The 27038-nt window shown below is 39.4% G+C and overlaps 1 protein-coding gene across 3 annotated transcripts in view; it reads left to right on the forward strand.

Annotated features, from left to right (window-relative positions):
* The window catches only part of CCSER1 (coiled-coil serine rich protein 1), a 722557-nt gene that overhangs the window by 155559 nt on the left and 539960 nt on the right, over window positions 1-27038 (forward strand). For all 3 annotated transcript variants that reach the window (XM_037379375.1, XM_037379393.1, XM_037379385.1), the window contains exon 5: window positions 20091-20211. In XM_037379375.1, the coding sequence (XP_037235272.1) occupies window positions 20091-20211 (121 nt within the window). The remainder of the gene's footprint in view (window positions 1-20090; window positions 20212-27038) is intronic.

The following is a 27038-nucleotide window of genomic DNA, read 5'->3' on the forward strand; positions in this document are numbered from 1 at the left end:
GTCTAGCCTCTTCATCTACACTCCAGTTTTGTCTGAAAAGGGTTTTTTTCAAAGTTCACTCCAAATGCCTGTTCAGTTTTAACTGTGATATCTGGTGTGCTTAACTACTTTTAAAAATCCTTAGAGCTTAAAATAATCCTTGAAAACAGTTTTTTTACTTTGTAAAGGAATATGCTTTTATGATCTGCACATACAGAGTTTCAACTACAAGCACGTATTGGAAATACAAAGATATAAAGGAAGGCTGTGACTCTGAAGTGTTTGCATGGAATGTGTGAATTAAAGCAATAACTCAGTGGCTATAAAATGATTGAAATATGTGAATTAAGGCCACATGGAAAAGTCACTGTAGAAGTATGCATTGGTAGAAATCGGGTATGTTTAATTATTTTATTTCTTACTGTAGCTATGACCATAGTCTACCTAAATTTGGGATAATAAGGAGTTAAATGTATGTAATTCATTATAGAGATGATAATTCATTTCATAAAAATTGATTCATAAGTACAGGGATTTCCTATATATAGATATTATAATAAAAAGGCCAGAATAGCGTGGTAACCTGGGAGTTTCTGTTCTGGATTAGAAATATGTCTGTTCTCATTCATTCTTCTTCTCTCTTTACCTGGGAGACCTTAGCAAAAGAGAAGAGAAACTCATCTTTTTGTAGAAAAGATCTTGCAGAACTTAATGTATTCCCTTTATAATACGGCATATACTCAAAACTTCTTTACTCAAAACCACAAAGAAGACAGTAGCAGAAAAGGCCAAATTCATCCCTCAGATAAATTTCTGTACCCTGATTGTCTTCTGAAGCGTTAGGGAAAACTTGAGTGGTTTGGTTATCTGATATATCACAAAATCCTCACCTCCTCCCCAGTCCCTGTGTCAAAACTGTTGTTTGTATGTACCTGAAACCAACAAAGTCCAGAACGTGTTGATGGGGTGGTTTGTGATCTTGAGCTGTGACCCTGGGCCTCAAAGAGTGTGTTGTAGGCAGAGTAATTCCGAGTGTGTTTATTTGCTTATGTGTTGGTAAGTTTAATCTTTACCTGCATGTTATATAATAATTTTGAAATCTTACATGATACTTTCAATTTCAGCAGTAATTGGCAGCCTGGTAACAAGGTAATTATGTCTACAGAGGCTGTGGGTTTTAAGTGAATGTTTGTCAATATGCCTAAAAAGCCACACCACTGAAAACAAAATCCAAAAAGATCATTGCATTTAGCAACTGCAGATTTAGTCATATCACTGTAAAATGAACAGAGCAAGTTACTGAGAAGTTGAATGTTAATTCTTCTCTACCCAATGCCTAATTAATAAAAGTTTATCAGATTCTTAAGCAGCAAGTTCTTCTATAAAATGTACCACTGCCACTGTTCCCATTACATATCAAGGTCATGGCTCTGCTTATGCCTTTGCTAGACCCTGTGGGATTTTTTTCCAGTGTAAGGTCTCTGTGGTACATGCGTTCTGTATCAGGGAGGCAATGATACATATCTGAAACACATAAGAAATGTAGATGTGAAAAGATTAGAAAAAGAATTAAAATTTAAGGTGTAATCATGTGGGGTTTCTCTTAGTCAAATCAAACGCTTTCTGACATTAGCAATATGTTTGCTGTTTGGATGTGGGCCCTGAGAGTTAGTTTCTGATTTAACAGAATATTGGATGAATTGCAAAGGCACAAGGAAAATAAATGACTAAACCTTTTTTTTTTTTTCCATGATTTTACAACCTTTTCTTCATTTTCACGTAGAAAAGTAGCCTGCAGCATTCCACAGAAATGAATATTTGTTTGCCTTTTTATTCAGCATACAAAATGCAGTGTATGCATGATCTGTGTGCTTTTTTCCTCACTAATTTTTGCACTTGACTGGGAACTGGAGCTTTCTGAAATAACTGCCCACTTGAATGTGCACCTTAATACACAGTGTAAGCCACTTAAGTGAATTGCTTACTTCTTCATTACTGATTACTAGGTTCTTAAAAATGCAAAGTTAGTGCTGTGTTAATGTGGATTTTACTATGTACAATTTTTAAAGTTGACTACTGTTGAATATTCTATCCTAATAGCATTACTAATTTATGTACATGACAAAGCATTCTTGCAAATTATATGCAAGGGTAATTTCTGTTATATCGGACTTAACGTTCTTACATTGTAATAATAGTAACTAAACTGTGAAAATACTGCTCAAGGGGATAGAGCTCCATAGTCAAGACTGAAATACTTGTTTAACAGTGTAATAGTTTACCTGAATACAGCTTGTAATGTAGGGAAGTACTTTTATTTTCTCTACAGAAAAATTTCTAAGTTATTTTATCCAAATTGATATCAGCCTTTTGCCTGTGTTTGTTCAGTGAAAAAACTGGAAAATTTCTTTAAGCTGGCAGTCATATTTTCCTAAAAATCCAGAGCAGAGACACTCTGTAACTGGGAGGGGAAAAGTCATCTGTTCAGCAGATAGAGAGATAAGTGGTAGGAATTGAATGTCTTCTGTTTTCATATACAGAAATAGAGGCTAAAGGAAACAAGTGGCCGAAGCTTCCCATTGGGACTCGTGTTTTGCAGCTTGCCAGTTCACTTACCTGTAAAGACAATGGCACATGGGAGGGAGGGAGCAAACTATCAGAGTATGCAATAAACATTTTTATTTTATTTTTGCTGTTAAGTATTCTAAGCAACGTGCACGATATGCATTAGACAAGCCTTTTCCCAAACAAGCTTTGTAGCAGTGAGATTTCTCATGTACCTGTTTCTTGCCCTTTAACATTAAGGAGAGGTTAACTGGGCTCTTAAGTTTTCCATTCAGCATGTTTGTTATTCTTAGATGTGTGGTAGCAGCTGTGGTATGCTATTAACAGGAGTCCCCAGTATTAGCCTTCAAATGACAATATGCATGCATAAATGTAGAGTGTATATACAATTTCAGGAAATTCTTACTTTAAAAAAGCTTTCCTATTCAATTTTTTAGGTGTAAGTTACAAAAACTTAGAGTTGTTTAAGCTATTATGAAGAACTATTAGTATTATTAAATGCTCAAATGTCTTTTCATATGCTTTTGTAGCAGCTCTGTAAATTTTTGTTTCATGTTCATCATTAACAATTAAAAGGTGGTGTTTCTAAGCTTAAAATTTGTTATATTGTCATCCATGGTCTGTCAACATGAAGACCTTAGAAGGCAGGGCTGCGTTGTCAGGGATCACAACAAAATATGGGCAACTTCAAATACTCAAAAAATTTAGTGTATAAGTGCTGAGTCTTTTAAAATACAGGAGAATTTGTATTTTTTCTTTGCCTTCCAGTTTCAGTGATACACTGAAGTCATATTTTCAGACTTTGCTCACAGTTTCGGGTAAGCCTATAAAACCATGGAAGAGATAGAGTGAGCCCTCACTTGAAGGTGGGTGTCATAAACCAACTCAGCACTTGTGTTGCCTCCAAAGGTGCCTTGGGAAGCACCTTAAGAATTAACCCCTTATTTGCCTTTGCTTAGGTAGGCAGAGAAATTTTCTGTAGCCCTTGTCACCACGGCTGGGGCATGGCTCGTGGGGCTGGGGCTGCCTGCCCTTACCTGCTGGCAGGAGCGTGCCCATCTCTGCCTTACCTGCTGGCAGGAGCAGGCAGTGACCGCTTGGACTCCTTTTCCTTCCCAGAGCCCAGGCACTGCACATCAAGCTGAGCATCACTGCAGCATGCAGTACAGCCTACAGTCCCTATCAGTCCTCATTGTTTTCTGGGATTTCTGCTGGGATGAGTCTGGAGCAGTACAGCCTGGTGCCAGGAATATCTCTGGTAGTGCTGAAATCCTGCGTGTAGATGCTTTCTGTGGTTGTGAGTCTAACCCAACACTTGTCAATCTCTGTGTGAGTACCTGAATAAATACACAATTTAAAAACAAACAACAAAAAACAAAACAAAACAAACAAACAAAAAAACCCCCAACGAACTAAAACCATTCAGTTTCTGACAGTAAAAGTGACATTCATTTGGTATTGAGCACTTGGGAAAACAAAAGCATTTATTTATGTGCCTTGTATTCACTAGAAGATGGGGCTGGATGTGAAGAGGTTTTTCTGCCTTTCCTTTCAGGGGCTGTAGCAAGCAACACACCGTTCCTGTTGAGATTTCAAAGCGAGAAGCTGGAGACTGGAAAGTAGTACTAACCCACCCAGTCGTTTCTTGAATCATGGCTAGTTAGCTGAGACATTTACTGTGCAGCCTATCACAAGAGCCCTCTCTCATTTGACAAACTCTCTTTTAAATCAGTTCATAATTTCCTGCAGTTTTATTTTTACTTGTTTGGAAGACATTGTGTAAGTATCGGTGTATGTTACCCAAAAATTCATGCAAGATGGCAGCGTTTTGCCATCTTTCAAGGATGTGTCACTGGGGATGTACCTCTGTGACTGTGCAAGTGCCCTCCAAATGCTTGTGAACAGGTTGCTTTCAGTAGTAGTGTCTTGCCCCACAAACATTTCTTGTGATGTTTCATTGTCCTGTGAGAAACTGTAAAACCCAAAATGATTGTTACTGCCCTTGTTTTCCATGTGTCAGCGAGGCAGACCCTGGAGATTGTCTAATACATTGCTGTGTCCTGAACTTCAAACTGGTTTTGGTTAGTGCATTTAGAAGTATTTCTTCATTCTCTTTATGTTCCTGACAAGTTAGTTATTCCATAACCAAGGAAGAGAGAACAAAACTAATGAGTGTGGTAATTGGCTGTACAGACCTCTGTACATCAGCAGAAGGAGCTCATCACTGCTAACCTCCACATCTTCATGTTTTAGTGTTTAACTGAGGTGTGGGAGGCTCCTACTGGGTGCATTAGCTGTATCCTGGACTTTACATAAGGTTTTATTTTTTATACACTTTGTATACACCTTTTCAGTGCATTTCCTTATTACTTAGAGGCATAACTGGATGGTTTTAACATTAAGCTGGTTTTGCACAGAGTACTGAAGCACACAGTTTCCTTCTGGTTTACTAACATTTCTCTTGCTCTCAACATGTCCTGGCAACCAGAAGACAAAGTGCCTCCTCTGGCTCCTTCAGGGCTATGCCATCAGAAAATTGCAGAGAGTAACATAAGAGTGACCCTCAGAACTGGTTAAAACGTCCTGCCCTTTAGGTTTTAGCTGCTAGGTCAGACAAGCTGAGGGCTGTTATTTTTGACAGCCAGCCAGAAATCCTGACTTCCACCATCCTGAAAAGATACCATTTGTTTGCTGGTTTTTTATACAAATAAAAATAGTTTTAATAGTTACTAAAGGAGGGAAAGTTTCATGTACCCCGCAGTAAATGTATGTCTTTGAGATCTTCGTGGTCAGCCTTGGTTGCACCATCATCCTGATTCTCAAACTTAGATTTCAGTCTTTAGCTGCTTGTTACAGCTTTGAGTTTCAAGGGGCTGAGGAGGAGTGCTGGTCCTTCTGTTATTCTTGACCTCCTTGGGAGGCACAGCAGGGTACGTATATGCTGTGTGAAGCTGCAGTGACCCATACCTTACTGTGCAATCTTTGCTTCCTGCTCTATCAGAAGGAATCATGGTTCCGTAAAGTAATCATTCGTTTCTTTCATGTTTGTGGCCTGACATCATTAATACTGACAGCACAGCTCTGGGAATCATTTGCTAGTTAGATTGAACAGTCTCTCTGCTGTCTTGGCATTGACAGGTTGCAAAATGTTTAATGTATTACTTCATATTAAAACCACATTTCAGCAACAAACCCATTAGTAGATCTAAAAATCAAAATAGATGCTCAGAATTCAGAAGTAGTATCAACATCAAATTTTAATGCATTGCTCTTTCATAGCGTTTTTCATCTGTGGGTAGCAGTTCTGTATATAATTGTTGCTATCCACATTGCTTGTGCAGAGACAGAGTGTGAATGGTAGTCAAATGAAACCTTGGTCAAGTGTTTAATCCCAGGGGATTGCAGCTATCTCATAACAACAGTATTTTGTGCTTTATGCTGTACACTAGACAATACCTCTGAACCCAAAGCTAATAAAGAGAAACGGAACGTGTGAAAGAAAACTAAAAATACACAGTGAACAAACAATCTGAGTAGAAAATGTGTTGCCTGCTCTTTAAAACTAAGTGGGTGCTGATGGCCTGAGCACGGTAACTTCAGCACATTTTGTGCATGGCATCTCACATTTGAGTGGTGGTGTTTTATGTATATTTATTGCAGAGCTATAGAGCTATATTTTCACTGAAACAGGAGTTACTCTTTTAAATGCAATAATGTGACTATACATAGCTGATTTTCCAGGTTTTTTTATACTGTTAAGTGTATAAAGCATCTAGCTGGTTCAAATGCTGCTGACGGTACAAATTAATCATATAGAACAATTATGGAGAGGTGCTTTTAAGGAGGGTGATGTGTTAAGTATTTTTCCTTCAGTTTGGGGATCTTTGTATTTTGAATATTATTTTAACTCTAGTGTAAATGCAGTACATAGCATTCATGTTTAAGATTTTATCAGAAGTGAAGCTTTATTTTGATTAACACATATGATATTTAAAATATTGGGTAACTTCCAAATTCTTCTTGTTTTTAAATTGGAGGGCTTTCAACAAATGTCAAGTGATAATCTTAGGCCTGCTCTTAAATTCCAATCAGCTAAGAACATAATTGTTCACTAGAGAGTGAAATAAATTACCTTCTTATACACAGTGGCTTAAAGAACTAGTCGGAAGGATGTTCCAGAATTGGTGGTCATGCACTCCAAAATGCAAGTAAATGATCTGCATACCAAAGACCACATTAGTCACCCTCCCTTTGAAGAGACAAGGATAACCTTTGTGCCTGGTTGTCTAGAGTATTCATGAAGTTGGTGGGACTCTTTCAAATGCTAGGATTTTAAATTAGGTTGTGGAGGTGACAGCTGTTGACATTTGGATGAGAACGGAGCAGTGCCATTATGTGCAGTGCATTTTGGAAACTTAGCTGGATACATTGACTCCTGAAATGTAGGTTACAGTCTTTCAAGACCCTGGATATTTTTTTTTTTTTTTTTTTTTTTTTTGTAGTGTCTGTGCGCGCTATCCTTTAGCAAGCTACATAAATATGTAATAAAGGGAAGTATTGTCCCTTGGAAACAAGCGGTGGACACTGATGGATATAGCTGATTTTATATAAGGCCGTAGTCCCTGGTTTATAATTGTAGTTAAAAGATGATTCCAGAATTACTGTGGAGTAGAAGAAAGCGGTTTATCTTCATTTTTAGGTTCCTCTAGAAATCTGGTCAATTTGCACTTTGCTAACTTTCAAAAGGATCTGTTGTACTTGACTGGTTCCTCAGATGCCTCTGGCATGACATCTGAAGTTAAGATCGAAGATTTCCCAAGGGGAAATGGAACATGGGGCTGTGAATGTGTTCTCACTATTTAAATAGTCATTAGGCCAGATTTTGCTGGATTCACAGATGCACAACCAGTCTTCCATATTCATGAACTCTTCATCTGCTTTGACAAATGGTGCAATTTGAGATTTGAGCTTTCATATTTTGCTTCTTTTTAACCAGTTCACCTTAGGTTCAGAAATCCTGAGGTTGATGAATCCAAAGAAAGCTCCAGGTGCTTTTGGCCACTTACTTTTTATCTTCAGCTGCAAAGTTATCCTGTGAAAATCAGGAATGTGTGTTTTACTCCTATTTCCTGTGCATCTTGTGCTGCCTTAGAACATAATGACTTTTTCCCAGGAACAGCTTTTCAAGTTATCTTCCTGCCAGCACCTACAGAATTTCCCTGCATCCTCTTCTGTACTCATAAAATATATAGCTTAGATTATCACCTGGTGGAGTGCAGGAGAAAGAGTGTAGATCTTTGCTATTGGGGGAGACAAGGCTCAAAAAAGCTTCAGTGCCGATTTCAAATCATGCTTTAAATAAAGCAGCATCCTTTCCTCTCCAAAAAAGAGATACAGTATTTCATCAAGTAAAACCAACAGTATTAATAAACATGCTATTGCTCAGCATTTGCAATTATCTGACCGATATTACCAGCATGCAGTACTGCAGTTTAAAAGGTGCGGTAAATCTACCTGACCACTAAATGGCACTCATTCCTTTCTACAGCCAAAAAGAGAGGAAAGGTGCTTAAATCAGCCTAGAGGGATAATATGCAAATATGTTCCCTTATTATCTAGCCTCCAAATCGTTGGTTGCCAATAAAATAAAAGTGACTTATTTATTCATGCTTTGCTTTGCAGTTGTTATGATTGGTAGAATCAGAACAGACCTTGACGAATTGGTAACGCTTCAGGTTTAGGTGTTGCATTGGTTTGTATTTTCGTATCGCTGAGTTGTGTGAAGAACTTCACACACAACATAAAAAAAAACTAACTTGCAGAGAAACTCAGGTTTTCTCTTCTTGTTTTATTTGATTCGTGTTAGGAATTTGAATTACTCCTCATGGGAGACCACTGAGCTCTGGCTATTCTGCTTCCTGTACCAGTCTGTCTGAGTGACGCTTACCCATGTGCTCAATATGTGTCCTGTGGTAGCCTGCTCAGAAGTTTTTCAGGCATATTTACATGAGTGCCAATTGCGTGGTCAGTTAACAGACATCTGCATGTTATGCAGAGTTGTGACCCATGCAGAGGGAAATATTTGTGGAAAAAATTAAGACCGTGTAGTTTTATATCTAATTTTTCTGTAATTGATTCTTCTGTCACTCCATTTAACTCGGTGGGACTGCAATATAAATTTCAGTATCGGATTTGAAAATTGCAGGAAGAGGAAAATGATTTAGATAACTTTATTAAGGAAACCAGCCTCCAAAATACTTCTGTATATGCTAATGTTATTTTGCTTGCCACGATGGCTCATACAATGAAAACCACTGGTTTATAGGTCAGGGTAACTGAAGCATCTGTGTTGCATCCTTGTAGTGTGACCTTGAGCAACCCGCTTTTGTGACTTTCACAGTTAGATAGAGGCATCAATTCATCAAGTCTGGTCTCCTAAGTAGCAAAGTGATTATACTTTGCACAGATTTGCTTGTAATGAACATAAAAATATATACTTGATTAACACACGTCTTTCAGAAAGGTATTGGTCTTATGTCTAAAGACAGACAGCCACCAATTTTATGTTTAGTTTTGTTTGGTTTTTTTCCCCCCAATAGTTTAAGTGCTCTTACAGCTGCAATTTGACTTCTGTTACACCTTTGTCTGTTTGTTTAGGGAGGTCTGGGGTTTTCTCCAGTACAGGATTGCATACAGCATAATGAATGCACCCTTTGGTCATCTTTCTGAGAAGGCAAGGTTGTAACTAAGTTGAGCCTGACTTCAGTGTCTTCTGAGTCACCAATTCATTTTTTGTACAGCCAAGGCTTGCGTTGGATGCTTTTGCAGAAGCAGCACATGGAGTTGCTGGTTTTTGAACCAAAACTTCACTTCAGAGGCATAGTGCTAGTCTGCATTCTTTTTTTCTAGGGGTATAATGCTGCACAGAGCTCCATTCAAACACTGTTTGTTAGGCTCATCCAGTTTAATGGCTCTTCAGGACCCCTAAGCTTGCCTGACCTGCCTGTCACTTTGACCCTGACCCTCCTTGCCAAGCATAATCTATTCCTATTTCAGTTTATTTGCCTTTAGAGTAAAATACATTGCCCTCAAAACTTGGTTAGATTTCAAGCCTTAATGATTTTTTTTTAAAAAAAAATATTTGAGACTTTTAGAGGAAGCGTGAAAAAATATCAGCATAATGATCAATCAGTTTATTGCTTTTCAGACAGATGCATATATTTTACTTGGCATATGCTTTATCTAAAAGCGTAGATGTTTGGCTAGGAGTCTGTACTTATGAAAATCAATTGGAAAAATTATGCTGTTATTTTGACTATTAATTGGAAAAAGTGAGCAAATCACTGAAGATTCTGGTACATCAGTGACCTCTACTCTTCAAAGTTTTGCATCAGGACTATATTATTGAACTTTTGGAGGAACCACAGTATGTACCTGTGCCACGTGTCAGATCAGATGACCACATTTGGCCTTGAAGTATGGTAAATAATATGCAACAGACATAAAGCATAGCAAAATCTGCAAGCTGTGTAAATGAGCAGAGTTTTAAAAGTGCAGACTTGACAAATGGACGGTCATATTCTGTTTCCCAATTTTCTTCATTGGCACAGGAGGCTTTGTACCATTCCCTTTCCACAGCTGCCCCTGACCTGTCTTGTCACCTAGCTAACTTGTGAACACCATTTCCCTGGTATTGCATGAAAAGCTGTGTGAGCAGCCTAGGACATTCTTACCCTGGTTGTCTTCTGGAGTCCATCTTTTGGTTTCTATCACAGCATACAAGTGAAGAGTCTTCCCTTTCCAGTCCTGTGGATATACAAGTGCTCTTTCTTCACACGCAGGTTTAGCTGGTGCCTACTCACAGATGCCCCCATGGGAGAAAGGTGTGGTATATTCTCTCTCATCTCAGGATTTAACCTGCTGGTCCTTAGAGCCTCGCTGTTTCCCCTCTTGGTTCAGAGCTGTATCAATAGATGATGATAACGCTGCTGGCCTGATCCTCTGCTGCTGGAGTACCGAGTAGTAAGGCTGTGGGTGATGCTGTACCACCTTTCCTCATTTACCCACTGCTTTGTGGTCACACTACAGCACTCAGCTGGTTGCTCGTACGCAAGATTAAGTGACTGTGGAGATATTTGCATTGAACTTGCCTTCCTGCAGGATCCTGTATGAGTGTGAGGACCAGGCTGCAGCTTTAGCCTTGGAAAGGTCTGTAACCACACCAGACAGACTCTTGAAAAATAAAGTGAACTGACTTTCCCAAGTATGTATTTTTTTATTTTCAAAAAAGAGTGATTGTATTTGGTAAGTGTTGTTGTTAGACTTATTAAATAGTACCAGAAAACTCATTTTATATGATTTTAGCCCTAAGAAAAACGAAACCAATCCTCGATACCAGTTAAGCGCATAGTGATCTTGACATTTCTCAAGGGACATGGGTAAATATTGAAGTTATTAACTAAGCAAGGTTCGGGGGGGGGGGGGGCGGGGGCCAGTTTTAATCACTACACAAAACCAATGACAACAAAATTCCCTTGAGATTGTTTTCTTAAAGGAAAAAGAGAGAGAGAGAAACCACCCACCTTACAGACAGCAAAGGTGTGAAATACATTGTTTGCTCTTTGTAATAAATATGGAAGATGTGTTCCCTGAGAAAAGAGAGGGCAGGCATTTCTGTAATGGGTGCTCTAATTGTTTTAATATCTGGTGTGAATTTCTAATACATGGTATATGAGTGACTTCGTGAAAGAAGGTATGAGTCAGGAATAGTTATGACAAATGTGCTGCTGCAGGTACTGCTCACTGGGTTTCTTGTCACTGAGGTTGACAAAGGCTGTCATTCTGCAACTGAGAAGACATACAGCTCTTACTGGCAGCTGTACCTTGTGTTCCTGCTAGCAGGTGCCAATACATTTATAATAGAAAGCTGAACAGCCTCATACTCTTGCAAAACAAAAATACCTCCCATAATTTTCCTGGCGAGCTTTTGTTGTTAGAAAATGCAGGGAGAGCTGACATTGTGATTTTATTTAATAATTTCTCTTGGGAAAATATGCTTTTGGAGGCTTATCTGTGTATTAATTGTTTAAATTAATTTCTTGTGACTACAGCCATTCAATATAAACAACAATAAATTAATCTTGCTTGCCTGCCAGTCTTTATTTCAGCTAGACCAAGAATAATAGTTGAAGCCAGGAGACTATGTTTGTGAAAACACTTGCTGTTGAGTTTTGACAGTTTTACTTGCGGTAAGAGTTGAGGATATTGTTGTTAGAGTAGTCATTCCTTCAGGGGCATGTATTGTGCCTACAGAAATGCCCTGCAGCTCTTCTTACATTTCTCCTTTTAAAATGCCAGTGTCACAGTTGCTCCCATTTCTCTCCTTTTCTTGAAGACATCACACAGCTTAAATAGAAACCCAAACATGATCAAAACCAGAGCTAAAAGAATTGTTTTTCCATTGGCTGAAAAGCTAATTTGGAGGCACCCAGCTCTTGTGGCTGGTGAAATCCCTGCTGGGATTTCCTCTGTGTCCTTTCGGAGGAGGGATGAGTGTTCCCCACTTTCTGGTGCCTTGTGGCTCTTACCAGGGGGTGGCTTTATGCTGCCATCTGAAATCAGCACTTTCAGTAACACCTTTTGCATTCTCACTGGAAAAGTGGAGGTTTTGGCTGTTCTGTTTTATTCCATCACCCGGGACTGTGGTGTTTTTCTTTATTGCTGCCTGGTGAGTGCTCCTGCTGGCAGCCTTGCACGTTATGGCTTTATTGGTAAGCCAGGAGGACCCAGGGGTCTGAGAGCTCAGGCTTGCGTACAAGCCAAGGACGGCAGATGCGGTGCTGGTAGGGGTGGTCTGGGTGAGCCTCCTCTGCCCCGTGAACCTACCGTGGGTGTTTTCTGTGCTAAGTTAATTTCACCAGTTATCTTCAAAGCCTCCGTGATTAAACTTGCTGCACTTATATGGGCATCATGGTGATTATTACTGTGCCTCCTAGACCAAATGACTAAACCTGCACTTTTTATTCTAATGGGTATTCGTGCCATTCAGTTATGACGCTTCCTGCAGTTTGGCAGAATTAGACATGATTACTGGGGCTCAGATCATTAGTCTGTCATCGTAACCTTTCCGTCATGCGTGTGTTTTTTATTCACATCCACATCACAAAACAAGTTACAGCCCTACAGTGCTAAAAATACAAGCCTGTGACATCATCCTGACCAACAGCGTTGCCAAAAGCTAATGAAAGTCAGTTGTTATTTTGAAAGTCCTAATGTTAACACTAAAAAGATGTTTTTTTGATATTGAGAAGCAAAGCCTACTACTGGGTATGGAATATGCATTTATTTTAAAAAGTTGTTTTTTCAAATCCTGTGCAGGCTGCTTGGAACAGTATTTGCTTTCAGTAGTTCACTGTGAATAAGAAGTATTTTAGAAGCAGCCTGAAGCATAAATAGTTATACTTAGATTATTTTAGATGTACAGTAGTTAGAGCTGAAAAACTTTCTGTGATTGCAGTTATAGTTTCCCCTGGTATTGCTACAGTGATCCATCATTGCAGGAATTGCAACAAGGAGCAGTTGTTTATGGAGAGGTTAGCAGGGTGGCCAGAGAAAGGAAAGAGGTTTCATACAGGAGCAAAGGCAGATTCTGCAGCCTGTAAAAAACATGACTGGCAAAGCATTCAAAAGAAGTCTGTAAAACTGTGAGTGGAAAGTGAAGGGGGAATTGTGCATTGTCTTTTCCAGTACTAAAATTGGGGGAGTCAAATGAAACTAGCCGGTGGCAAGTTTAAAGTGCACTAATAGGAGTATTTCTTCATGTAACCTATAGCTCAGCTTTGAAACTCCACAGGAGTTGCAGATGCTACAAGTTTGCACAAGGATGAAAGTAACCGAACAAATTCATAAAATCCATGAGGGATTAGCAAATACAGACACAACAAAGCAAGTCTGCGAGTCGTCGTGAACCGGAGAGGCTGCTTGAGAAGACTGAGCAGGATTTAAGGCGCTGCCCTGTCCTTGCGAGAGAGCAAAGTACAGTTGTTCTGTCAAAATGTGCAAGAACTGGGCCACCAGTGTCAGCGTTATCTAGGTGATTATTTTAACAGTCAGTGTTTCCATCATTTGCTGTGTCTGTAGGGTCCTTAGGTGATCAGGGCATACCCTTCCATTCAGTATCAATGCTACCGGCAGCATTCCATCAAGCATTAACATTAAGTAAGCAGCGAATGCTGCTTCTTACAGTTTGATTTATTATACATAGAGTACGAGTCAGTAGGTGCAAATTTCATGCGTTGCTATTACCATATTATCGCAGTGGCTTGTGACAGCAAACGGGCTTAGGATACAAAAGCGAGGGTGCAGAGCTGCTGGTGTGTTAGAAGGATTCCCTGGCTCCTGCCTAACGCCAGGTTATGTCCCCTTCCCCACTGGGTACCGGTGTGGGTGGCACAAAGCAGATATGTGTGTGCTGCTCTTCCTGAATACTACAGAAGAGCTAGGAAACAGAAGAACCCGATAGAAAGTAATTCATTTTGCCCATAATGGGCCTGTAATTGTTGCTGTTACAAAATTTCTGATTGTGACTATGCTGTGTTTAAGAATTGGGCCTGTGGTTTTATTGCAGAATTATTACAGCAAACCCTTTGGGGACTGTGAGCGTTCGTATAGTCTCATTCTCTTAAGTATTCATTTGACCAATATTGTGAAACGTAGCTGGTTTTAAGGGACAAGAGGCCCTGGAATAACTGTTGAACTAATAATAAAATAGAGATCCATTTAGTTTTCTTTTTTCCCCAAAGACTATCATCAAGTCTGGAATCAAAAGCACCTTTTTTATTACTTTTTAATATTAGGATGGTGGGGTTTTTTTAAGTGGATGGGCAAAATTGGCTTTCATGCAGAGTACCTTGAGGTTCTGTTTTAAAGAGCCTCAAAGTCTGCTTGGGCTTTAGGGTTTAATAACAAAGTATTTAAAGACTTTGTATTTCTGGGGCTGAGAAAGAGGGTGTGGAACTGAAATCATACACTTGGTTTTGCTGAAGTGTTTCATGCAGGTGATGTTTGGGGTTGATGGACAGGTCTGAACAGTGATTCTTGTCTGAGCACACCGAATGGACCAAGAATATTGGAGGACGTGCCGATGCTGTGAGGAAGAGGTTAGCACAGCGATTAACCACTGTTCCTACTGCACATGACAGAATTAATGACTAGATTTCAAGATCCTCTCTTGTAAACTATTTCTAGTGTCAGCAGGCTTCCTGTAAATAGCTTGAATTGCACGTTTGGAGTGGTTATTTCTATTTCCTCAGCTCTTGTCCTCAAAACTAGACCAATTTACTAAAGGAATTTACAGTAGATCCTCTATTCCTTTTTGGTTGGTTGGTTGGCTTTTGCATTGTGGATTGGGTTTTTTTTAAGCAAAAACTCTCTGTCCTCGTGTAACAGTTCTTTGTCCTGTGGTGCTTTTCTCGAAGAACCTGCATATGGCTTGCATATCTTGCAGCTCTTCCTTGTCCTTTGCTCAAGAGCACCTCAGGGTGCCTGCTCATGGCAGAGCCACCTTTAGGAAACAGTGTGCCAAAATGTAAATGCCTGCACTGAGAATTGGTGCTCTGGAGTAATTAAAACATATCTGCTGGCCTTCATTAGTAAAAGGAATATGTAATTGGCTGCTAGGGATCTGGACATTGCTCCCTGCCGTGCTTCAGTCCCCTGCCTCCTGCGGTGGCAGCTGGAAGATATTTCAGGGGAAAGTACTTAGCATCTTCCATGCTCCTGGCTGGCTGCCTCATTTTTTACCAAAGCAGAAGGTTTTTTGGTATAAAACAGTAGTTGTTTCCAGACTTGGTGTGTTTCTTGAAGAATGGGAGCTGTTTATTTTAAACTTTATAAGCACAAGTGTAAGTACTTATAATTGTACACCGAGTAAGTGCTCAGCTTTTTGAAATCCAGAAATACTTCACTGTTTTTGTCTTCCTCTGTCATGAATCCCTTATGCTTCATTGCACACTGCATATGAACATTTCCCTTCTGTTTTCTCTAAGCAGGTAGTACTTGCTGCTAATTTCATCTAACCATCATTTGCATCTTGTGTCAAGGGAGGTTTTTATTTTAATAGTGAGTGGTGATAACTAGATTTTCTTTCTTTTCTATTAAAAAAAAACAACACAAACAAACCCACAAACCGAAAAAAGGGAAAAATGTGTACAATTAACACTGTTTGAAATAGATGCTGTAAATGACAGCCCTAGAGCTTAAAAATCTTTTTATTCTCCAGAGAGATACATTCTATTCAGTAGCTGCTGAAGGCTTCCTACTGTCCTATTATTTAGGGAATTAAATTTTTTTCACTGGTTGGTTCAAAGTAGAATAAAACTGTTTAATTAGTCACTCTCATTGTTCTTGTAAGAAACAGCAAAGAAAACAAAAGCTAATGTTTTTCTTCTCTAGCTATAGAGATCTGTTCTGGGGCTGCTTGTAATGAACTAGGGTAAGTCCAAGCCAGCACTCCTAGTGATAAATATATAGGGTATTTTTAAAACACTTGGCAGTGTAAGAAAACAAACTATGCATCATCAAAGTAGAAACTGAAGAATCTGGGGAGAAATTGTACAACTTGAAAAGCAGTACAGTTTTTTTATAATAGTATTATATGAAGTTAGACTGTTTTATCTTTCTGTAGAGTTATCCTTTATATGAATTGTAGTTGGTATGTGTAGTCTCTTATTTCAATAAGAACATGTTTCTTTAATATTAATACATAGCAAAGATGTTCCTCCAATTGTATTATTTCACTACATTGATTAGCTAGTTCGTGTAATGGTTGAGTTGTGAATAAAGGAGATGTAATGGTACTGAAAAATACCACCTCACTGCAAATTACTCATTCTTTTCAGAAGGTATTCCATGCATAACACATTCTGAGATACTATTAGAACTTAAAGAATTTGCTACATGTAGTATAAAATTAGCTGATTGTTTCCCTTGATGCTGATGCTTTTGGAGTTTTTTCCACACTTGTGGAGGTATGCAACAGCAAGTGTGATAATGAACTTCTACCTACAACATGTACTTAATGTTTGTGTGCCATTGTAAACATGTAGCAGATAGATGGGAAAATTTTCTTTATTAGTTTCTTTATTGGAGCAGTGGATATTGTATGGCATGACTTCAGTAAGGCTTTTGACACTGTTTCCTGTAAGATCCTCACAGACAAACCGTTGATGTATGTGCTGGATGAGCAGAGTGAGGTGGGTTGGAAACTGGCTGAATGGCTGGGCCCTTAAGGTGGTGAGCATGGGATTAACTTGCACACTCACGTCAGGAATAATGTAATTGGCTGGGGCAGCTGTTTACATTGGCTTTTTCAAACACCAAATTAGATTACTGAAAATTCTGCTTTTCTCTATTTTCCTTACCAATTCATGTGGTAAGGCTGAATTTGTAAAATTCTTGCTGCTTGTTAAAGTGCAAGTTGGACACGTGAGAGGACTTAAAGTTGAAAGAGGTAATCCCTTAGTGTAACTGTTTGGTGTTTCGAGGATCTAACAGATTTGGATTCACGAAGGGTGCCATATGTATACATCGGTAATGGGCTTTTTGGGGGGTAATGTAAGCCACTTGTATGTTAAAAATGAAGGTGCAGAAGAGAAGGTACACCTAAGAGAAGTCTGAAGAGTGAAATGAAAACATTCTCCTTAAGTGAAACAGTGCCCGTGCCCATCATTGCTAAAGAGTCCACATTCAAGCACATTCTCATTATTTTAATGAAAGTTATGAACAGATAATAAAAGAATATACTTCAATAGGTGAAAATTACTTGCTACTGTGTTGTTGCTGTTTCATGACATTTTAGTTAATTATAGTGTCCCATAATGACTTTTGACTGCATGCACAGAGATGAGATAAAAAGGAGGAATTGTAGTGGTTTTCAAAAGCCAGGCCAGACAGTATCACTGTCTAGAATGGGAGGATAATAAATTCCGTGAGCTCAGGTCACTGGATGACTACTGGGTTTGTCTTCAGCTGTAAATTAGGGGGTTATACAATGCCTATATAGCATTAATTATTAAACAAAAGCAGTTTCACAGTTTTATTAATTCGTGGAATTTCTGTAAAGGGTAGGAGACTAGCAGTGTCTTCTTTGTTGCTTGTGATTTCCTGTTTTTTAACTTTCTTTGTAACTGCTCTGATGGACAGTGGCTGATCTAGGGATGATCCTGCCCTGTGATGCTTCCATAGGCACCAGACCTTTTACAGGTTCTAAAGTAATAACTAGTTATTCAAGGGTTACCACAGGTCTTTTAAAGAAAAATGTATTTGCTTCATCCTTTACTCACGCATTTTTATCAGCATTTCGGTTTAAAATTCAGGCACTGAATAACAGTATTGCCCTTTGACAAACCTGTCTTTTTACAATTCTTTGACTGTAAATCAAGAGTCAAATAGACATAAATGTTCTTATTTGCACATATTCAGTCGCTGGTTGTAATGAGAAGATGCTATTTTGTACATTGGTGCCCACCAAATGGCACCTTGGTAGTTGATGGTCTGCTGGTTGCACATAATATAGTAGGACAAAAATAACTTTTTTTTTCTTATGCAATGTCTTTAGTTCAATGTATTTTGCATTAATTCCCTCCTTAATTTGTTATGCATGAAGCTAAAATGTGTATCCTACTTGTATAACTGTAGGCAATATAGCAAGTTCTCTTAGGGTATGACCATGTTTTGGAGATGGGTGTCTGTGGTAGTGACAAAGATCTTGAGTAGCACTGGTTCCAAAGAAAAATAAAGGTAAGGTTTCAGTATTGGCCATCTTATGTGTCTTAACACAGTGTGCACGTTAATATTTAAAAATACAAGCATGAGCAATGCTGGAGAACTTAAAATGCAATAAACTTAATTACGTGTACTCCACAGGAAGATTTTCTTCCTGCCAGAATCTGCTAGTGCTCCAGCCATTTTTGCTGCTTACTGAACTGCTCAGAATTCCTCTGAAAACAAAAATACCTTTGCACTTTTCTGACCTTTGTAGAAACATACAGCCGTCCTCTGACCTGTTCCTTAACACCCACTCTATAGCTGTTTTAAAGCACCAGTTACCACTCCAGCGCGTTTGTTGGGCGTGCAGTGTATCTTGTTGATGTGTGCAGAATCCACGCTGAAATGTAATTGGAGTGCTTAGGGTAAACCACCACAGTTAGTTGTTCTTGAGCCAATCAAGGCGATACGGATGGAGTTCTACTTCAGCTTTGCTCCTCTTGTAAGAGGAGCATAGGCTCTGCAACAGGTGCATTGCCTGTGGGCAGCACGGAGGCACGTGACTGTGGAGAATGGAAGTTAGGAAAGTCCTCACAAACAAGTTTTCCAGTGATAGATAAATGCCACAGTTCAGTGTTCCCAGCTGTCATAATCTTGCGTACATGTATGTACTTGTAAAATAGGTTCTTTCTGGTTTTGAATTGCTGAGAATTTGTCGTGGTCATCCCTGTTTTACAGGCTGTGTTACTGACTGAGTATGTGCACGTGTACACTCTATGAAAACAGTTATGTATGGTTTACTTATAAAATACCATGTGTCTTACTGCTTAAAAGATAAGTCATCACATATATTCTTGTTTATATATGATACATTTTACCATAAATGTATAATATAGGAAGCTGCTGTGCTGTGTTCAATACAGCTGTCTCTTAATTCCAGCTTTTATTTGGCTCATAAAGGTGCACCTTGCTGTAAAGGAAATAAATCTGTGTCTTCAAAATCAGTAGAAGAATTTAGAATATGTATAACTTTTAACAAATACAGTTGCCTGTTTGGAGGTCAGGAACTTTTGGGTATTCATTTACTAGTGCTAATTGAGCCAGATGCTCAGCTGAAATACATGATCATTCCTCTAGCTCTAAGTGTTGTCTAAATCATATCATCCAGCACAGTAATACATAGGTAATTTGTATTAATGAAAAGCATGGATCAATATATCAGATGCCACTCCTGGAACTTTTGGGTCTGGCCTTTTTGTATTAAAGTGGGAGGTAACAGTTAAAGAAAAAAAAAAAAAAAAAATCACTAATCAGATTTTCTCACATCTGTGTTCTTACAAAGACTGAATTTTTTTATTTGGGAGGTTTGTCTGAAAATTTCCATGATTTCCAGTCATTTCAGTTTTGTGATGAAAAAGGAGAAACAAGTGCGTCATATTCTGATGTCATTTATTGCAATATGAGTCCTTTCAGGATGCAGATGCACCAATGAGCTAGAGCAGACTGACATCTGATCTTGTGCTAGGTAAAACACAGTAAATGATGATGGGGGTGTCAGTCTGTTGGGGGGGGGGAAAAAAGTGCCAAGCAAGCACTTTAGGAAACATGAAAAACAATTAGGTTTTCATTGCAGGTAACCACAGTGTAGTCTGATTAATTGTTTGCATTTTTGTTTATCACAGTATGAATTGATTATATTTTTTTTTCCTTTAAATATTTAAAATACAAACTGAGTTCACCCTTTAACACTGAGATTATTTATTTTTTTTTTATCTTTACAGTTTGCCGGGAAGACTCGTACCAGTCAATAGTCTCATGTGCTGCTGTAGTACTTACCCCTGTAGAGCCGACAGTGGATGCAAGGAAAAAAGAACAGCCAATAATGCCTGATCTGTCTAAACAGTGAGTTATTCAAATAACAAGATCTTTTACAAGTGTAATTCAGACACCAGGCCAGATTCTTTCTGGTGGACATGCACATATGCCTACTTTCTGTTTCATCAGTGGTTACACAGGCATTTCCAAAAGCAGGAATTGGCCTGAGGCTAGGCTGCTGCTTTTGTTCATTAGCCTACCTTTTTTTTCCAAGGCTTTTGGTAATGAGGTATTTAGAGGGAATGGGCATTTATGCTCTGAGAAATTGACTTTTTAACAGGCTTAGTAAAGCGATTCTTTTTCTTCAAATAGTCCTTTCATTCTTGCACCATTTTTCTAGTCAGTAGCTGATGTTTAGAAAGAATATAATTCCTAAATGCTCTGCTCATCTTAGATATTTCAGTATTTTTCAGTGACTGTTTTACTGCTGTGGTATGAGATATGATGGCATCTTTGGAAATGTGGTAGTGGTCTTCCAAGGAAATTCTATTTAATTAAAGAGACTGTAATTTGATATCTTGCATTAGATGAGAACCATAATCACAGCATGTGCAGTACCATTTGTCTTGAAACCACCATCCTACTTGGTATTGCTTAACAATTGAGTCCTTGGAGAATGAAGAGAACATTTTTTTTCATGAAAAGAAAGCAAGCATAACAGTAATGCTTTATCACAACACAAACTTGGGGTCTGTGCATTGTAAGGTGTGGAAGGTAATTAAAAACATGACAGTGGATTAATACGACATCATTATTGGTCCTTACCATTTACATTTATTTTTCTGCTTTGCTGGGTGTATACAAATTCAGCTTTGAACTTGTCTATAAAGTCCTAGCTTGTATGCCTGTTACTGTAAGAAAATTAAAACATCCCCCCACCCCTGCAAAAAATCCCAGAAACACCACTTGTGGATTAGATAAAATTGGATGGGATGTGATCTTGGTACAGACCTATGGCTTAAGTCTGTACCTGACTGGCATTTTTCAGTCTAGTGATAAACCAATTCCATCCAGTCTACCTGTAATTAAAATTTAACACGGTATATTGCCTATCATCTAGGTATTATTACAATCACTTAATGTTTGAAATACTGGTAGCATCTATTTGTTTTAGTGTTTCAGTCATATGGTTGTCTGAATACTAAGGGATTGGAAAGGCAATGGTCTGCGAAATACTGTGTTGAAATCCAGAATAATTTTTGTGGTTAGTTCAAATGGTATAGGACATCTTTTCCTTTTCTCCACTAAAAGGCAAGCCTGCACTATTGTTTGATTTGGGTTTTTCTCTACTATCAGCAGTTCCAGCATTTCGTAATGCCGTATGAATTCGAAGGAAGGAAACTCCTGTATCTGTATAGCATGTGCTTGAAAGCTGAATGATGCTGCCTCCTAGATATTTTTTTTTTCCTTCACCTTATTGGTAATAGCAAGTATATTAATCTGCTCCCTGGTGTGCTTGGTTTTTTTATTTTTTTTCTTTACAACCTGAGTAGTGATATCTTCTAAGCACATACACTTAAATCGTGCTTGTCTTACCACACCCAAAAGTCTCAGAAACATGCTCTAACCTCTGCTACTCTTCCAATTCTCATGTCTAAAAATATGACTTATGGCTCTGGAATTCTTTCCAAAAGAAACAAGCTTGTGCTTAAACAGATAAATGTACCTGAACTTCTTCACATGAAACAGTACTGTTGCATCAGTATCTTCAAACCAACATTTCTTACAAGTATATTGGAAATGAAACGGAATCATCTTGCTGGAAAACCGTTGCGTGCTGTTAGAATGGGAACTCAGGAAATACTGTAGAAACCTTCAAAGGAATCGTAGGGGAGGTGAAAGCATATGGCTTCAAGGAAACCTCAAGCGTTGTGAAACATTAGCATACCTTTCACTTCCCTCATTTCACCCTGTGCTTTCTACATGTAGATCATTTTCCCCATATCCATTTTTAATGGAAGAAAAACAGATCCCAATTCTGGTGTCTAAATATCCCAGTGTCCTCTGTCTCCAGTATAAACAGCAAGCAAGAGGAACCCTGGGCACATGTTGAATTCCTTTGACTTGAGTGCAAAATCCACGTATGGGCTAATCTACACAGGTGAATTATAATTACGGGTATTTGTAATTATCTTCATGGGAAATAACATTGATGCTTTGATTTCTATGCTTATCTTTGTTTACCTGAATGATTTTGACTTGTGTGTCCTGAATTTCTGTGCATCTTGGAGGGCTGAGCAGTGGCCAGGCATTGAGATCTTGTAAAGAGAAGTTGCTGCCGTCAGGGCCTTGGATGGAGTATGTTTAGAATAACTAATGCTTTCTAAAAACACATTAGGAAGCAGTGTGTAATCCAAAACAGATAAAATACATATTAATGATAAGATGATGTTAAACAGTTAAAAGTAACAGAAAAAAATATATATTGTAAAGCACAGTGGAATTATATCCAAGACTTTCAGGACACAAGAATCTGCGAAGCCTGAGCAGAGAAAAAAGGCCTTTAATGTGAATTGTGTAATATTTGACTATTGAAGTTATTTTGTCTTGGAAACTGTTTAGTGCTGTGGTGATTTGACCCTGGCTGGACACCAGACGCCCACCAAAGCTGCTCTGTCACTCCCCATCTCAGCTGGACAGGGGACAGAAAATGTAACAAAATGCTCGTAGGTTGAGATAAGGGCAGGGAGAGATCACTCAGCAATTACCGTCATGGGCAAAACCGCCTTGACTTGGGGAAATTAGTTTAGTTTATTACCATTCAGATCAGAGTAAGACAATGAGAACTAAACCTAAAACTTAAAAAAACACCTGCTCCCCACCCCTTCCTTCTTCCCAAGCGCAACTCCACTCCCAATTTCTCCACCTCCTACCTCTTCCTCATCCCTGTCATGAGAAGCATGAAGGAACCTGTTTGGTGAAGCTGTAGCACCTGCAGAAGGAAGATTAAATCCTTGCCAGGTGCTTCGGCTATTGTTCTGCATTGCCTTGAAGGCTGGTAGGGTACAAAAGGGGTTCACTGCTCTTCTGTGAATATGCATTATGGAACAGGGGGATGTCTCCATTTTTAATACGTGAACACCGCTTGAGAGTTCCTGGTTTCTGCACGCTTTCAGGGCTCAGCTGGCAAGAGAAAGAGCACCCCTTTGCAGTTTTTGTCCTTCTACTCCGTAACAGGTTGTGATACAGAGAAACACATAGTCTGAATGTCAGTGTGAGGTCAGGACAAAAACCGGGAAATGTGAGCTCTTCCTGACGTTGTCCTCCAGGCCCTGTACTTTGTCTAGGACGTTGCATTATCTTTATTCTCTTTTGTAGAAATGCAAGACTTAAAAACCTGATGCTCTCTTGAGAATTCAAGTTATCAAGGCCTCTTTGTGTTGCTGTAGTGATAAATCAGTCAGTTGCTCTCGAAGGTGCCTGGATGCTAAAACAATTCGAACATTTTGAACAGTGTATTCTGTTTGCATAGTCCTAATCTTAGTCCTTCGTATCTGAATTCAAATATAAATAAATCAGCTGCCAGGATGAAGCAATGACGTGAGGAATCCTCCCTTCCATTTCAAGTTTTTACAAGAAAACATGGGAAAGGAGGCATGGCCCAGAGAACTGGATGTTGTGCTTAAAAGCAACTTAAAAACAGCTTCTGGCCAAGCTGTCAACTGAAAACTCACGCTGCCAGGGGCTGTGTGGAAAAAGAAGTTTCTCAGACACACATGTCTGAGCAAACAATGCTGCTGTGTGCTGTTCTTGTGTCAACACAGGAACCCATTCATGTGCTACTAGTGCCTGAAAAAAGTACAGTGAATTTTAGGCTCATCATTTTTAATTTACGGGATTTAAAGTTGAGCAGGTGCTTATGTACTTTGTTTGATTGGTGTCTTTGGATATGACAGCCCTGCAGGTCAGGGTTGTGGTGACAACGTGTAGCCCTCTGAGCTGACCAATTTAAAGCTGGTTTGTGCATTTGTACTTCAACTGCTGTCATGTCTGCGGTTTTGATTTTTTTTTTTTTTTTTTAAGATACTTGCTGTTAAATTGTTTTTAGAGCTACAGATCTTATGTTGTGAGGCAGACACTAATTTGCCAACTGTTTTCCATGTCAGGAATATTTTCCTGATCTTTAGGGGACATTTCCAGATGAAGATCCTAGGAAAATAGTAGGAAAAGGAGTAATGGTTTTAAACTAAAAGAGGGTAGGTTCAGACTTAGATATAAGGAAGAAATTGTTTGTGATGAGGATGATGAAACACTGGAACATGTTACCCAGGGAGGTGGCAGATGCCCCATCCCTGGAAACATTCAGGGTCAGGTTCGAGGGTCTCTGAGCAACCTGATCTAGCTGAAGATGTCCCTGCTCATTGCAGGGGGATTGTACTAGGTGATCTTTAAAGGTCCCTTCCAACCCACACTATTGTGTGATTCTATTCTATGATTCTAAATGCTACAGTGCATTTGGCAGTTCAGACTCTTAAAAACGAAATCAAGATTTTTCTTCTGGTAATTACGTGAATGGGCCGATGTAGCGAGTCTTTTCAATATTCTGTCTGTGACAACTTGTACCTTGCTACTGTACTTACCTGAGCAAAATTCATATGCATGAGTTCAACTTCAAATACAGGAGAAGGTTCCTTGGAGTCACAGTGAATAGGTGGGTGCTTACTGATGGAAAACAGGGTGGTATGTGGGAGAATTATAGCTTTGATGACATTCTGTACTGCACTGCTTACTACAGATTACTCTGATATCTAGGAAGGTTTTGGTGCATATATATCTTATATTTGCTACCTGCAGTAAGTATATTCGAAAATCTGGGAGCTGTTTTCTCTCTGAGATCTTCAAGTTGTAAAAAAAGTAATAGTTATATCTGAAGACACTGGTATTCCTTTTTGGCTCTTGCAGCCTTGCCTAATTCCTTTCAACAAGTGTTCAAACCAAGCTGATTATATATTACTTTTCACTGATTTCAGTTGCAGCTTTTCTTTTCCTTTTTCTCTCTCTCCATCTAATCTTTTTTGGTATTTCGGTAAATCTCAGCAAAGACATTTTTTCCCTCAGAGCAACAGTGTTGTTTTACCTCTATAACTTTTGGTGCCTCCTTCATGGTGACACGAAGTGTGCTCTCTAATGCAGCCAGGTTGGTAGGTGGTGGTACCCCACTGCAAGATTTGTGTCGGCTTTGACAGTCCATTCAGTAAGGCATGTTTCAGCAATGTGAAAAATGAATGCTTTTCAGACTTGTTTGGACAACCTGATAAAAGATGATTGAGCTGTTTCAGTTTCCTGGATAATTGGGATGATGCACTATGTAAGCATGTGTCACTGGGTAATACGGAGAGTATAGGGATGCCCAGTGGCGCTCTGGAATGACATTGCTTTGAAAGCTGTGATTCCAGCTCAGATGAAAAACAAAAGACCCATCAACTGAATTACAGTATACTTTCCACCATAACATTGTAGTGATAGGTAAGATGTAGACAAGGTAGAATTTATATCCATTTCTTTAAAGCAGGTTCTTTGAGTAAATATAAGCAATATGATTATGCTGTCAGTGGTCAAATGCACCATTAAAATCACTTCCTGGACTGGTAGGAATCAAATGTTTCTGTGAGGGTCAAATAACGTTCCCAGAATTGCCATGAGTACTGGAGGTTCTCCTCAGGAAACCAGCCAGGCCTGAATCTCCTGAGGATGCAGGCCAGAACGGTGGGGCGTGCGTACGTGGTTCCAGGTCCCACTTGTCCCCTCCATGGGCTGCTGCTTCTGCTTCATTGCACCATGTCTGCTCCCAGCGCCCCTCAGGAGCACAGCTGTCCTTCCTCCCTGCTGCTTGTGCTCCTTGCAGCACCCTGCAGCTCCCCTACTTTATGGTCCTTTGCTGGTGGGTGTGTGGCTCTTTCTCTGTGTAGATTTAAGGTTGTCTAAGACATGTTAATGTGTCTCACATGATAGGAAATTTTGATGTGCTGTCTCCTTCTCACACCTGTGGAAACCAGTCATGAGTGCTGCCTGTCCCTCAATGGACAGGACAGGTGCAGGAATTACTGGTGAGGAGCATAACCTACCTTTTGTGAGCGGCCACCTGAAAAGGCTGGAAATCACAGCAGATGTGTTTGGGAAGGTAGTTTCCAAAGTACGGTAGGATATTTGATGGACTTTAGACCCTAGTGAAAAGTGGGTTTTGCATGTTAGATATGCCTATGCTTAACTAAATTATGTAAAAGTCTTCTGAGGAAACATAGGATGAACTGAATATATCTTAGTAATCACAGAATCATTTAGGTTGGAAAAGACCTTTGAGGTCATCAAGTCCAACCATTAACCCAGGACTGCCAAGTCCATCACTTAACCATGTCCCTAAGCACCATATCTACATGTGTTTTAAATACCTCCAGGGATGGTGATTCCACCACCTCCCTGGGCAGCCTGTTCTCACGCTTGACCACCCTTTCAGTGAATATTTTTTTCCTAATATCCAATCTAACTGTCCCCTGCTGTAACTTGAGGCTGTTTCCTCTGTCCTGTTGCTTGTTATCTGGGAGAAGAGACCTACCCCCACCTGCCTGCAACCTCCTTTCAGGCAGCTGTAGAAAGCAACAAGGTCTGCTCTTCTCTAGGCTTAACAACCCCGGTTCCCTCAGCTGCTCCTCATAAGACTTGAGCTCCAGACCCTTCACCAGCTTTGTTGCCCTTCTCTGGACACACTCCAGCACCCCAATGTCTTTCTTGGAGTGAGGAGCCCAAAACTGGACACAGAATTTGAGGTGCAGCCTCATCAGTGCCGAGTACAGGGGGACAATCACTGCCCTTGTCCTGCTGGCCACACTGTTTCTGACACAAGCCAGGCTGCTGTT

The sequence above is a fragment of the Falco rusticolus genome, chromosome 1 (genome assembly GCF_015220075.1).
Source record: "Falco rusticolus isolate bFalRus1 chromosome 1, bFalRus1.pri, whole genome shotgun sequence".
In the NCBI taxonomy this organism is placed as follows: Eukaryota; Metazoa; Chordata; class Aves; order Falconiformes; family Falconidae; genus Falco; species Falco rusticolus.